Raw genomic sequence first — 14,615 nt, forward strand, 5'->3', positions numbered from 1 at the left:
TGTCTAAATGAATTACCTTTTAGTATTGTATTATAAGCTTTGGTAAGTAGTGGGGATAAGTTTTCTGCAAATGTGCGGTAATATAAAGCTGAAAAGCCATCAGGGCAGGGTCTTTTGTTTAACTTTAGTTCTTTGATTGTGAAACTTACTTCTTCTGATTAAATGGGTTCTTCAAGAAGAGCTTGTTGGGTGTGTGTTAACTCTGGGAGTTTTATTTGAGAAAATACTGGATTAAAATAATTTGTTGCCGGGTATAAGGATGCTAAGTGGTATCTAAATTTGTGAACTATTGTAACAGGGTTCCATGTGTAATTATCTTTGGATATTTTGAGTCGTATTGGTTTTGTTTGTTTATATTGGGAGTTAAGGGCTGGTGCTAGAAATGTGTTTGGCTTGTTAGACTTCATATAAAAGGTGTGCCTAGATCGGCGCAAAGATTTATCTGCATTTTCTGTGAGGAATAGGTCATATTCTAGGCGTGCTTTTTCTAAACTGGCTTTAGAAATCAAGGAGGGGTTATATGTCTTTGATTTCTGATATAGGAGAAAAGGGTACCGAACGATGAAAAGCTATCAGAGTGCCACGTTGCTTTAGTGGATCCTGAGGATAGGAAAAGCTCAAATATCTGGGTATAGAATTTATTGTAAAATGAGTTTCCTGTAGGCAAACTATATGTGCTTTCTCCGTTTGGAAGAATCTAAATGCTTTTGAACGCTTTTGCGGTACATTAGGTCCCTGAACATTCAGGGAAAGGATGTTCAAGGGTGCCATGGTAGAAGATAAAAAAGATGATACTCACCACTTTTGTTATATTTCCGGCTGAGTGGACCAGTCCAAGTGAACAGAAAAGGGGGGGGGGAAGAAGAAGTGGACCTAAGGGAGGTCTGGAAAAAGAGAAAAACAGGTAACATAAATGAAAAAATATACGGTTGAATAAGTTAGTCTAATATGAGATCCAAGAATTACCCATGAGGAGAGAAAATTTCCCCCATCAAGGGATATGGGGCCATCGTCAATCGACCACATGATAATAATGGTCGGTCGAGGAAGGCAAAGTGGGGCACATGGAACTACGGTGTAAAGAGGGAAAACACCTTTCCGCATTTCCAAATTCCATCCCAACATCTCAACACAATGCTGGAGACAATGCGGACAAATCGGCAACTTATATCACATCTTCTGGTCGTGTAGCAAACTTTCTAAGCTTTGGTCAAAAGTCTTTAACTTAATCTCAGAAATTGCAGGGTTTGGCGTAGCTTTATCGCCAAGCCTGGCGATCTTGAGCATTGGCATGGAAGATATCCCACAGATCCTCAGAACAGTGATAACCCATGTTTTGCTGGCCACAAGACTTTCTATAGCCAAACTATGGAAGTCACACTCTGTACCTTTATTGACTGATAAATTTAATTAGTCCATACACATTACAACTATGAAGTGAGATTTGCATCTTCACAAGGCAGATTTGAGACTGTGAATAATCTTTGGCTTCCCTGGTCGAATTGGTACTCCCAAAATGAATGCAAATTTGTAAGGCTGTCCAGGTACTTCCCCTCCATAAACATGTTTCGGCAACAAATCCCATTAGTCAATCTCATACATAGAACAACACATCATCTTCTTATTTTTGACCTGCTGATACTTAACACTTATGGTTTTATTCATACAGCTTAACTCTTCATGTTAAGTTTGGTGCTATGTTGATTGATAGGATGATGGTGACTGGGTCCTCCCCCTCCTCTCTTGTTCTCTCATAGTAACCAAGTTAATAACCCTTTGTTATATGTACCACCTTGTCATATATGGCACTAACCACGTTCTGTTTTTTTACACACTTGTGTGCTGTGTAATTTTTCTTTCTTGTGTATAAATCAGTAAAAATATCGAAACATAAACATATTCAATGTTGATTGAGAGGGGGAAGTTCCGCTTTTAAGTGGAATGCCAGGATCAGTCTAACATTAAGCCTGCCCACCCCACCAACTCTTATTCTAACTACCCTGTAGAAGTAAGATGTCAGCTGTCCCTCCCCTCCCCTGAAGCTGGCCGCTGGGAGCCAATCACATGACCTGACTGGAGCACCATGAGAATAGGTAGGTATTAGCATCTTCCTTCTACAGGGTAGTAAGTATAGGATTTAGAAGAGCGTAGGACCAATTTGAAGCTTGGTTAGATTAATCCTGGAATTCCACTTAATGGAGTAACCCAAAACCAAAAATTTAATATATTGCAGCTTACCAATCATTAGATGTGGTAGCTGTGTTGTTTTTTTTTTTTTTTTTTAGGCTTTTTCCCCTCTGTGTTCACCTGGTGATCTGGCCAGTGTCAGTACCCCCTCTAGATGAAGGAGAACAGGGGGCACTTTTGGACAGCAGCCCCCTGTCTGCTGTCCAAAAATAATGCTAAACGCCAGCTAACACTTTTTAAGCAGCTACAGCGACCGTTTTCTTTTTCTTTTGAGATAAAGGTTTTTACATAAATAAATAAAAGCTGATCATTATAATTGCCCCTGTCATTGGTAAATGTTTTGACGCAATCCTCTAACTACTACATCTTTAGAACAGCTCATTCTGTTTGAAAAACAACAGACTTATTGGCGTTTGTTGTTACTATTATTTTCACTTATTTTTTTCAATGAACACATTGTGAGGGTATCAACAGGTTATTTACCCTATATCTATTGTACAGTTTTTTGCTATTTAGATACACACCAGTAATAGGGTGATGGTTAGATTTAGATTTTAGATTTTTTATTTTTCACTATAGGAGGTGATTAAATCCATTGGAGAGAGCGCCACAATTTAATTTTGTCACGGGGGGTGATGGTTTACCACTCAGTACAGATTTAAAATACATAAACATATTATATCTGGCCTGGTGAAGCCAATGCAGAAATCTCACTATCAGTATCAAAAATAAAATGATTTTGTATGTAATATAACCGGGTGACATCTGCCCAGGTTGAGATTTATGCTTTAGTTGGCTAACAGGTGAAGCTGCTTACTTCATTAGACAATAAACATCAATACTCATGCCTGACATCTTTCCTATTTTAGGGAACATGCTGCAAACAATGTCTCTTTGGCCACGATTCTCTTCCATGGACTTCTATCCCAGCTGGATGACCAGTACAGCAGATTTGCCTTGGAGTGTAATTTCTTATTACAACATAATATACGGAAAAGCAAACGAAATCTGCAGGTACCTCATGTATTTACTGTTGTATTATAATTTGCAAATGAGGTATATGAAAACAAAACTTTTATATATTTTTGGATAAAATAAGAAACTGCCCCTGTCTTTTTTTTTTTTTGCTGTCTCACTGGGGATAATGGCATTTACTTTCCTGTCCCTGAAAAACAGTAGGAAGTAAAAGAATATCTCTCAAAAGCAAGGGATATCCTCTCTTAAACAAGGGAAAAAAGGGATATCTTCTCTTAAACAAGGGAAAAAAGGGATATCTTCTCTTAAACAACACTCTTTTTTTCCTCACTGGAAAATTTACTGTACCCTTACCCCCTGTTCCTATGGTAACTAAAACGTTTTGGATTTTCCACCACTTGCTGTACTAGGAACAATGGTCACCAGGACTGATAGTGCTGGGAATCTCCTAATGCAGGCACAGGCAGCCATAAAACAAACTAACATAGGTAATGCTCCTTCCATATTCTATCCAAGAAAAAAAGGTTTTGTCTTTACATACATTTTAATTTAGTGTAAATAAAACCCACGGATACTGCAGGAATATTGTACTTTAAAGTGATATTAAAGGATTTTTTTAAAACAAATCTGTTATACTTACCTGCTCTGTGCAATGGTTTTGCACAGAGCAACCTGATTCTCCCTCCTTCTCTGGTTCTCCAGCACTCCTGGCTCCTCCGTACTGCTGAGTTACCCATAGCAAGCTGCTTGCTATGGGAGTGTCAGAAACCATAAAATCAGACCGAGACAGAAGTACAGTTAAATCACACTTGTTTAATAAAAAAATAAATAGAACAAACGTAGTCAAAACATAGCCAGGGTTCAGAAAACGGAACAGATAGACAAGCCAAACGTCAGGGAGCCAGAGATGAGCTTGTAATGTGCTGCACTGGAAAAAAATGCAGTTGTAGTTGCATTTCAGCCCATTACTTTGGGATAGGCTAGGTAACGCAGAGGGCCCCACCACACATCAACGCTAGACAATGGGTGTGCTGCCCTCAGATTTACTGTGACCTCCTGGTTGCATTTCTAACTAATACCCTGCTTACCCAGTCACCGGGTTTTAATAGATGGCCTTCTCAGATCTCATTGTGTCTATGTCATATTTTTTATCATGGGCTCAGTATTACTCTCTTTTGGGACGTATTTAAGGTTTGAGACATTTTTTAAATAATCTTCTCAACAACTTTGTCCTGGATTAGTTTTGATTCTCCTTGGCCTGCATGATGTTGTATAGATATGTTCTTTAACACACTAGGAGGAATTCATGGTGTGTTCAGGGTGATGTGCAGTGTTAGTTTTCCGCGACACATAGCGTTTTGTTTTTAGTTCAATTTTGGTCTCATCTGACCAGAGCATCTTCTTCCACATGTTTGCTGTGTCCCCCACATGGCTTGCAAACTGCAAACAGGACTTCTTATGGCTTTCTTTCAACAATGGCTTTCTTCTTGCCACTCTTCCATAATGGCCAGATTTGTAGCATGCACAACTGATAGTTGTCCTGTGGACAGATTCTCCCACCTGAGCTGTGGATCTCTGCAGCTCCTCCAGAGTTACCATGGGCCTCTTGGCTGCCTCTTTGATTAATGCTCTCCTTGCCCAGTCTGTCAGTTTAGGTGGACAGCCAAGTCTTGGTAGGTTTGCAGTTGTGCCATTTTCGGATGATGGATTGCACAGTGCTCCGTGAGATTTTCAAAGCTTGCGATAATTTTTTATAACCTAACCCTGCTTTAAATTTCTCCACAACGTTATCCCTGACCTGTCTGGTGTGTTCCTTGGCCTTCATGATGCTGTTTGTTCACTAAGGTTCTCTAACAAACCTCCAAGGGCTTCACAGAACAGCTGTATTTAGGCTCCTTTCACACTGGGGCGGTGGGTGCGTCGGCGCTTTACCGTCAATTTCACGGCGCTATTCGGCCGCTAGCGGGGCGCTTCCCCCCCCGCTAGCGACCGAGAAAGGGTTAAAACCACCGCAAAGTGCTGCTGCAGCAGCGCTTTGCCGGCGGTATAGCCGCGCTGCCCCAATGATTTCAATGGGCAGGAGTGGTGAAGGAGCAGTGTATACACCGCTCCTTCACCGCTCCAAAGATGCTGCTAGAAGGACTTTTTTTAGCGTCTTGCCAGCGCACCGTTACAGTGTGAAAGCCCTCGGGGCTTTCACATTGGAGAGACAGCAGCGGCTCTTTCATGGCACTTTGCAGGCGCTATTTTTAGTGCTGTAGCGCCTGCCAAGCGCCCCAGTGTGAAAGGGGTCTTATACTGAGATTAAATTACAAACAGGTGGACTCTATTTACTAATTAGGTGACTTCTGAAGGCAATTGGTTCCACTAGATTTTAGTTAGGGATATCAGAGTAAGGGGGGCTGAATACAAATGCACACCACACTTTTCACATATTTATTTGTAAATAATTTGGAAAACCATTTATAATTTTCCTTCCACTTCACAATTACATGCCACTTTGTGTTGGTCTATCACATAAAATCCCAATAAAATGCATTTACATTTTTGGTTGTAACATGACAAAATGTGGAAAATTTCAAGAAGTATGAATAGTTTTTCGAGGCACTGTACGTTGGGGTGGTTGTGCTATTGCTTAGTGTCCAGTGCATCCTTATACACTTTAGTAGGGGTGGGCTCCCTCCAGGCATACCTGCCCTTAATCTAGCCATTATTATATATGTGCTCCAACTCCGGAGACTTTCAAAATTAGAGTTAGGACTGCACTACATTGGGGTGCCGCGGCATGGCCGTTGCAGCTTACTAATATATGTGCAAATGTGTGCAAACTAAACCCCTGGTTTAACATGAACTGTTAAGATCAATTCAGTTTGTTGCAGACTGGCTGGTAAGTTGAGCTGGGAATTTTTATTTGTTGTTTTTTGACATGCGTCACCCTTCCATGTGTTCCTTGCTGTAAGGGCCAGTTAAAGGTTGGGGTGGTTGCCATTTGTTTGTACAGTATCCCAGGCACCCTTTGTCAGCATTCAGCTTTCAGTCAGGCTCTGTGTACCAGCTCAGAGTTGGTCTTAATTACCACCAGTTTCTTAAAAGATAAGTTCACACAAATAGTCAGGGTTTACCATGTAACACGTTATGAACGGACCGGCCCTTGCACCCTCCTGATCTGACAGCTAGCAGGGATCTTCGCTAGCTGTCACAATTTCAAAAAAGTGGCTGAGTGGTGCTCTGCCCACCCGGCTGAGTCACACATTCACAGTGTTCTGTTAATGGAAAACTACAAGGTCTGGGAGCCTTTGTGGCTGTCGGCTTGCAGTTTTCAATGAACTACCATGGTGCTGTGAAGTGGTTAGGTCAGGGGTCTCGAACTGGCGGCCCTCCAGCTGTTGCAAAACTACAAGTCCCATCATGCCTCTGACTGTGGGAGTCATGCTTGTAACTGTCAGCCTTGCAATGCCTCATGGGACTTGTAGTTTCGCAATAACTGGAGGGCCGCCAGTTTGAGACTCCTGGCTTAGGTAGTCAATACAGGCACACAGATACACTGAACGATCTGCAGGGGACCTGCATGGCACCAGCAATCTGCTGATCGCTGGTGCAATGCTTTATTTAGAGGCTCCAGAAACAACAACAGAAAAATGCACTTTTTTTTTCACGTGCAAAAAATTTGCACTTATTATTTTTTTGGTTAAAAGATGACCTTTATCCTTTTTTCAAGTTGGCGATAATTCTTTTTTGAATCTGTCACAGCCATCTGGCCAACTGGCAGTAGTATGAACTATCTGTATTTGTTGTATGTGCTCGTACTATTACCAAAACTGTCTCAAAGGCTTGCATAAATTAGAAGCAGGTAGTTTTAAAGGGACCTATTGCCCAAAAAAGTTTCATAAAAGCTGTATTAAATTTCCAAGACTGTTATTGGGAAAATTGTGTAGCTTTTTTTTCACTTCAGTTTTATGGACCAGTTTATGTAGACCAATAACGTATGTTCCACAGCGCACATCGGTTAACAGGACCATAAGGCAGTCTGCCCTGACTTTAAAACTCAACAGTATAGTATTTGCATGTGTTACTCATGGTGCCTGAGTATGGCACCTGAGTATTACACTTGAGATGAGTGCACTTGACTCTAATGTCTGAACCTGACCATTGATTCTAATAAAAAATAGAACTGGGAGGGGACTTTTAAGGTGCCAAAATGAATGAAACTATAACATATATAGTAAAAAAAAGTTTTATTGTACATAGGTTAAAAAAGATATAACAATCTTAGTGATGTGATGTGATGGTTTTATTCGTTTTGGCACTTTAAAAGTCCCCTCTCTCCCAATTCTTTTTTTCCTACTTTTTGGGATGTGGTGCCTTGCTCCACCTATCTCTGGTTGATCTATCTATTGTACTATTGATTCTAATACTTGATACCTCAGTCAACACTGGAGTCTGTTGCCCAAGTCTGACATCCGAATCTCACACTTGAGTCGGACACTTGACTCTGATGTTCGAGACCAATACCCAATGCTAGATGAGGACACTTGTCTCTGATGCTTGAGTCTGACATTTGAGCCTGGCACTTTTGAGGTTTTATCTACCACTATGCCTTATCAAAGTTTGGCAAGTGGTGGATATTTACATAAATAATGATTTTTAGGAAAAATTACATTTGGAGTAGGGTATGAGAAGGATGGCGACAAATGACTAAAGCTGGCCATGCACTAGTAGACTTTTAAATAGGGGTGCACCGAATGGGTTTTTTGGTGCCGAAACCGATACCGAAAATGAACTTACACTAGGCCGAAAACCAATACCAAAACTGACCAATACCAAAAATGACTGTTTTTAAAAAATATTTTTATACAGGAGATGGTCAGAGACTGGGGACATGATACAGGAGATTGTCAGAGACTGGGGACATGGTACAGGAGATGGCCAGATACTGCAGACATGGTACAGGAGATGGTCAGAGACTGCAGACATGGTACAGGAGATGGTCAGAGACTGCAGACATGGTACAGGAGATGGTCAGAGACTGCAGACATGGTACAGGAGATGGTCAGAAACTGCAGACATGGTACAGGGGATGGTCAGAAACTGTAGACATGGCACAGAAGATGGTCAGAGACTGCAGTTCCAATGGACGTTAGTAGATAATGGCCGATTGGCCCTCTCACCTGACCCAGCGATACCCCCCCTCCATTAGTACAGACCCCCCCCAGGACAAATCACCCCCCTCCATTAGTACAGACACCTCCAGGGCAAACCACCCCAGCCTCCATTAGTAGAGACCCCCCTCCATTAGTACAGACCCTTCAGGACAAACCACCCCCCCTCCATTAGTAAAGACCCTCCTCAGGACAAACCACCCCCCTCCATTAGTACAGACCCCACAAGGACAAACCCCCCTCCATTAGTACAGACCCCCTCAGGACAAACCAATCCCCCCCCATTAGTACAGACCCCCCAGTACAAACCAGTCCCCCTCCATTAGTACAGACCCCCCCAGGACAACCCCCCCTCCATTGGTACAGACCCCCCCCAGGACAAACCCCCCCACCTCCATTACGGTACATAAAAACAGATGGGAGAACAGGTGGAGAGCAGATCGCAGCAGATTGCAGCAGATTTCAGCAGGCAGTAGTTAAGACAGAGAGGAGGAGGAGAACATATGTCACTGCAGGCACGGACCGCCCTCTCAGCGACATCACTGCGCGGCTAGTCTCTCTCCACACAGAGACAGCCGCTTCGATCTCCGGCTGCTTCGCTCTCCTCCTCTGACAGGAGGAGGGAGGGGGGACGGGCTTGGGAAACACAATGGCGGCGACTGGCGGGGAGAGCCGCCTCTCGACACAGACGAGGAGGAGGAGGATGGAGGGGAGCACTTTGGCGCTTCAGCGCCCCCACCTCTGTGGCGCCCAGGTGAACTGCACCCGCCTAGGATCGGCCCTGACGACACCCCCGTAATGGGTGGCACAAGGGGCGGGGCCCCCGCCCAGGCCCCGCCCCATTTTCTGCACCATTATCGGTGTGATTTCTCTTTCGGCAAATTGCAGAAAAGGACGAAATTTCGGTGCATCCCTACTTTTGAACAAATGTTCATAAAAATATTTGTCTGAATATTCGCTTGAACATGCTTAGTACATTCGATGACTTGGCAAATGTAATTCGAAAGTACTTAAAAATATCAGTTGCTTTTAACATTCGTTTTTTGCGTGAATCGACTTTACCAAATGAAAACAACATACACTGTAAGGCCTCTCACACGGACGATCCCTGTCAGCCTGTCAGTTTTTTAGGCGGACCTGAACGGACGCTCCATAGATCTCTATGGAGCGTCGGATGTCAGTGGTGACATGTCCGCTGACATCCGACCCGCTCCGGTCCGAAAAAGTGTGACGGAGGAAAAACCTACCTTTCCATCCGTCATCGGATCGGGTGACGACGGACTCTACAGTGAGTCATCATCCAATCCCCCATAGGGGAGAGCGGCGCTCTGACAGGTCAACCATGACAGAATTCACGGGATATTATGTTTTTTTTTTTTTTTCCCTAAAGTGAGCACTCTAGAAGCTGTTTCCCTTTCGACTCTATGCAAGAATGTCTTCACTGCCTGCTGCATGTGCAAACATGTATAGCAGAGCTTGGTTACTGAAAGAGCCCTGTGGCTCATGCACCACACCCACTGTGCAGACATAGAGTTGCCCGCACACACACGCAAAAACCACAACCAAGAAAGTCTGTAAACTTCTCTGTCGTTGCACGTGTACAGCAAATCACCAGTGCGTCCACAGATGTTCTGACGAGCTCCGCCCGGACCAGAAAGCTGGGCAGAGTCAGTGGGTATCACTTGGAAGGTGAACTTAGCAAAGTTCCTCTTTTAGAGATGAATTTTACTCCCTCTCCCCTTACATGTTATCCAGGTTAACCACTTCAGCCCCAGAAGATTTTATTTCCTTCCTGACCATAGAATTTTTTGCTATTCGGCACTGCGTCACTTTAACTGACAATTGCGTGGTCGTGTGACGTTGTACCCAAACAAAATTGACATCTTTTTTTTCCCCCCATAAATAGAGCTTTATTTTGGTGGTGTTTGATAACCTCTGCGGTTTTTATTTTTTGTGCTATAAACAAAAAAAGAGTGTCAATTTTGAAAAAAAAGCAATATTTTTTTACTTTTTGCTATAATAAATATCCCAAAGAAATATATAAAAAAACAAATTTCTTTCTCAGTTTAGGCCGATACGTATTCTTCTACATATTTTTGGTAAAAAAAAACATAGTAAGTGAATATTGATTGGTTTGCGCAAAAGTTATAGCGTCTACAAAATAGGGGATAGATTTATGGCCTTTATTATTAATTTTTTTTTTTTTTATTAGTAATGGCAGTGATCTGCGATTTTTATAGGAACTGCGACATTACGGCGGATAGATCAGACACTTTTGACACTATTTTTGGACCAAAAAAAATACCCACTGATTACTGTGTAAATGTCACTGGCAGGGAAGGGGTTACACACCAGGGGGCGATCGAGGGGTTAAATGTGTTCCCTCAGCGTGCTCTAACTGTAGGGGGGATGGGCTACCTAGGACATGACAGAGATCACTGCTCCCGATGACGGGGAGGAGTAGATCCCTGTTGTGTCACTAGGCAGAACAAGGAAATGCCTTGTTTACATAGGCATTTCCCCGTTCTGCCCCTCCTCGCCTCGATCATGGGCCACATCGAGTCCGTGTGACCCGCGGGCACGCTTCTGTGGCGTGCACTCGCCCGCTAGCCCGGGATTACAAATTGACGTATGGGTACGCCCTTTTGTGCACCCGTGCCATTCTGCCGACGTACATCGTCATGCGACGGTCGGGAAGCGGTTAAACAAACAAACAAAGAGAAGAAACAAACCAAGAGAAAAAAAACTTTTCTATTTATAATTTTAAAATGTTTTACTTTTATTGAAAAATGTGGCATGTACAAAATACAACACTGAATATTACTGACAACCTCGGCAAAAATATCAGATGAAGTAGATATCATTGAAACACTTGGACAAGGCAAACAAAAATATCAAGCCACAATAGACAGAAGTGACAAAGACAGATACTGGTGACGGGCTCAATCAACAGTTTGATGAATGTCTTTTGAAAGTAGTTTACAATTTTGTTTGCTTTTACCATTTGATTGGAGTAAATGGACTTTACCCAATAAAAACCACATACACTGTTAGAAAGTCGTGTAGGCAAAAAAATTCCATCCTGCTTCGTTGAATCTTCCTTTTGCTGCATTCAAAAATGCATGTCAGTTTAAACTGGCTAAAGCTGGTCATAGATGCATCGAATCTGGGCCCGTTCAGCAGGGACCAGACAATATTCGATCCATCTGTGGGCAGGCTGGTTGCACCCAAGTGCACCCAAGGTCCATTGATAGTCATGGGTTCAACCAGCCTGTTGGATTTTTTAAATGACTTGCTGCCAGCAGTAACCACTGTATTCTGCCAGCCAGGAAGGCTCCATGCCAGCAGAACACAATAGCGCTGCGGGAGGGATTCCTTCATCAATATTGACTGTGTTGATGGGGAAATCAAGCATTTTTCTTTCCATTCACTGGTGAAAGAAGGAAGGAAAATCTCATAATCTATGGACTGGTTAATGATTCCAAAATTGAACAAATGATCTTAAAATGAAAATATTTGAATGAAAATCTACTAGTGTATACCCAGCTTTATCCATGGCTTTAACCACTTGCCGACCGCCGCACGACGATGTACATCCAAACTTTGGCGGCGGATATCGTTGTTATGGCAGCAGCTAGCTGCCATAACCCCGGTATCCCTGTTTTTGTGCGGCGGTCGGCTTTAAGATAAAAGTGGTTTCTGCGGCGGATCATTTTTATCGGTGGCGGGAGAGGCCCGCCCCCTGCCGCCACGATCCGGTGCCCTCCGCATCCTTCTCCGTGCTGTGCCTGGAGACGAGTGAGGCTAAGATGGCGCCCACTCGTCTCCATAACACTGCTGGGCGGAAGCGACGTCCAAACGTCACTTCCGGCCATACGTCTTAAACGCACATTTTTTTCAATGTCATTTTTTTGAATGACTTTTTTTTTTTTTTTCATTGCATTTTAGTGTAAATATGAGATCTGAGGTCTTTTTGACCCCAGATCTCATATTTAAGAGGACCTGTCATGCTTTTTTCTATTACAAGGGATGTTTACATTTTTTTTTAAACTATGTAAAAATAAATAAAATCACGCAAAATAAATAATAAAAATAAAAAAAAAAATTAAAAAAACCCCCTGTCCCGACGAGCTCGTGCGCAGAAGTGAACGCATACGTGAGTAGCGCCCGCATATGAAAACGGTGGTCAAACCACACATGTGAGGTATCGCCGCGACCGGTAGAGAAAGAGCAATAATTCTAGCCCTAGACCTCCTCTGTAACGCAAAACATGCAACCTGTAGAATTTTTTAAACATCGCCTATGGAGATTTTTTTTTTTTTTTTTTTTTTTATGGAACGCTTCACAAATTTGCGTGTCATCCTTGCGCAGGGGCCATGCTAATCTTCTCTGTATCGTTCCAATTTTTAGTATATGTGCTGCCGAAGCAAGCACCACCTATGGAGATTTTTGAGGGTAAAAGTTTGACGCCATTCCACGAGCGGGTGCAATTTTGAAGCATGACATGTTGGGTATCAATTTACTTGGTGTAACATTATATTTCACAATATAAAAAAAAAAATTGAGCTAACTTTACTGTTGTCTTATTTTTTTATTCAAAAAAGTGAATTTTTTCCAAAAAAAAGTGCGCTTATAAGACCACTGCGCAAATACAGTGCAAAAAAAAGTATTGCATTGACTGCCATTTTATTCTCTAGGGTGTTAGAAAAAAAAAAACAATATATAATGTTTGGGGGTTCTAAGTAATTTTCTAGCAAAAAAAAACTGTTTTAAACATGTAAACACCTAAAATCAAAAACGAGGCTGGTCCATAAGTGGTTAATAAAAACATGATAGTACAAACTACTATCAATTAATTTAAGTGTAAATAATATTTGCAATTATTTTTTTCAGGATAACTTCCAGGAAGACCCAGTACAAATGGCGATGATCATATACAACTGCCTAAAAGAGGAAAACAAAATCTTGGCCAATGCACGTTCATTTTCTCAGGTATTTTTTTTACCTGAAATTAGGAAAATCATTTTGTTTCCAATAGTCTAATAGAGAGAATGATTATTAGGAAAATAATTTCACTTGTACCTAGAAAATCATCTTCATTCGTACCTAAAAAATCACTATTTATATTAGAGAGTTTAATTAGTGTGTACCTGCAGTATTGAGCATTGATTTTTTTTCACTGTGGAACACAAACAAAAGGCTCTTTGCTAGTGGAACAGATAGGTCACCACAATCTTACCTTAATGCTATTAATATAGCATCTTATCTTATTAACTGTTATTGATCTTTATATTACTGATCAGTTTTCAATAATACAGAATTAAGTTTAGTGATGGATGACCAGTTCATACATAACCAATGCATACAGTGCATCCAGAAGATATTCACAGCGCTTTACTTTTTACACATATATTGTTATGTTAGTCTTATTCCAAAATGGATTCAGTTCATTATTTTCCTCAAAATTCTACAAACCATACCCCAAAATGACAATGTGAAACAAGTTTATTTGAAATATTTGCAAATTTATTAAAAATAAAAAACAAAAAAAATCACATGTACATAAGTATTCACAGCCTTTGCTTAATACTTTGTTGAAGCACCTTTGGCACCAATTACAGCCTCAAGTCTTTTTGAGTATGATGCTACAAGCTTGGCACACCTATTTTTGGACAGTTTCTCCCATTTTTTTTTTGCAGGACCTCTCAAACTCCATCAGGTTGGATGGGGAGCGTCGGTGCATTTTTAGATCTCTCCAGAGATGTTAAATTGAGTTCAAGTCTGGGACACTCAAAAACATTCACAGAGTTGTCCCGTAGCCACTGCTTGGTTATCTTGGCTGTGTGCTTAGGGTGGTTGTCCTATAATACGTGACTTTGTTTGTCTGACTTTATTTGTACCTGATTTATTTTTTAGCATGGTAACTATTTTTCCCTTTTTTTGCAGAATCAGATTGGTAATACACAAAATACAGTTATGATGGACAAGCACAGAGAGCTTGATAAGAAGGTCACAGAAATAAAAAACAGAGCTCTGGTGAGTTGTGTATATGTCTATGTGGGGTGCAGAATCAGTTACAATAAGTATATTATAATTCTAAGAGATTTTTTCCTTTTTGCCTCTTAAATTTACTTTACAAAATGTATTGATCTATTTTTGAATACTTTTTGTAAAATAATATAAAGGCTGGACTCATTTTTTGACATGTGCTCTTGTACGATAGATATAATCATAGTGGTTGAGTGTTTTATGATGGGTCAGATTGCTAAACAGTGAGCCACAAAGTGAACCAAG

The 14,615-nt window shown here is 41.5% G+C and overlaps 1 protein-coding gene and 1 non-coding gene across 2 annotated transcripts in view; one reads left to right on the top strand and one right to left on the bottom strand.

The window, feature by feature from the left end:
- STAT1 (signal transducer and activator of transcription 1) overlaps window positions 1-14,615 on the top strand; it is a 109,546-nt gene that overhangs the window by 15,071 nt on the left and 79,860 nt on the right. The window contains exons 3-5 of the mRNA XM_073633172.1: window positions 3,057-3,201; window positions 13,215-13,313; window positions 14,268-14,357. Coding sequence (XP_073489273.1) covers window positions 3,057-3,201; window positions 13,215-13,313; window positions 14,268-14,357 — 334 coding nt within the window. The remainder of the gene's footprint in view (window positions 1-3,056; window positions 3,202-13,214; window positions 13,314-14,267; window positions 14,358-14,615) is intronic.
- On the bottom strand, window positions 12,648-12,755 carry LOC141101917 (U6 spliceosomal RNA). The gene has a single exon (XR_012235052.1). It is a non-coding gene; the product is annotated as a U6 spliceosomal RNA (small nuclear RNA).

Source organism: Aquarana catesbeiana, linkage group LG06 (assembly GCF_042186555.1).
Source record: "Aquarana catesbeiana isolate 2022-GZ linkage group LG06, ASM4218655v1, whole genome shotgun sequence".
NCBI classification, from domain to species: Eukaryota; Metazoa; Chordata; class Amphibia; order Anura; family Ranidae; genus Aquarana; species Aquarana catesbeiana.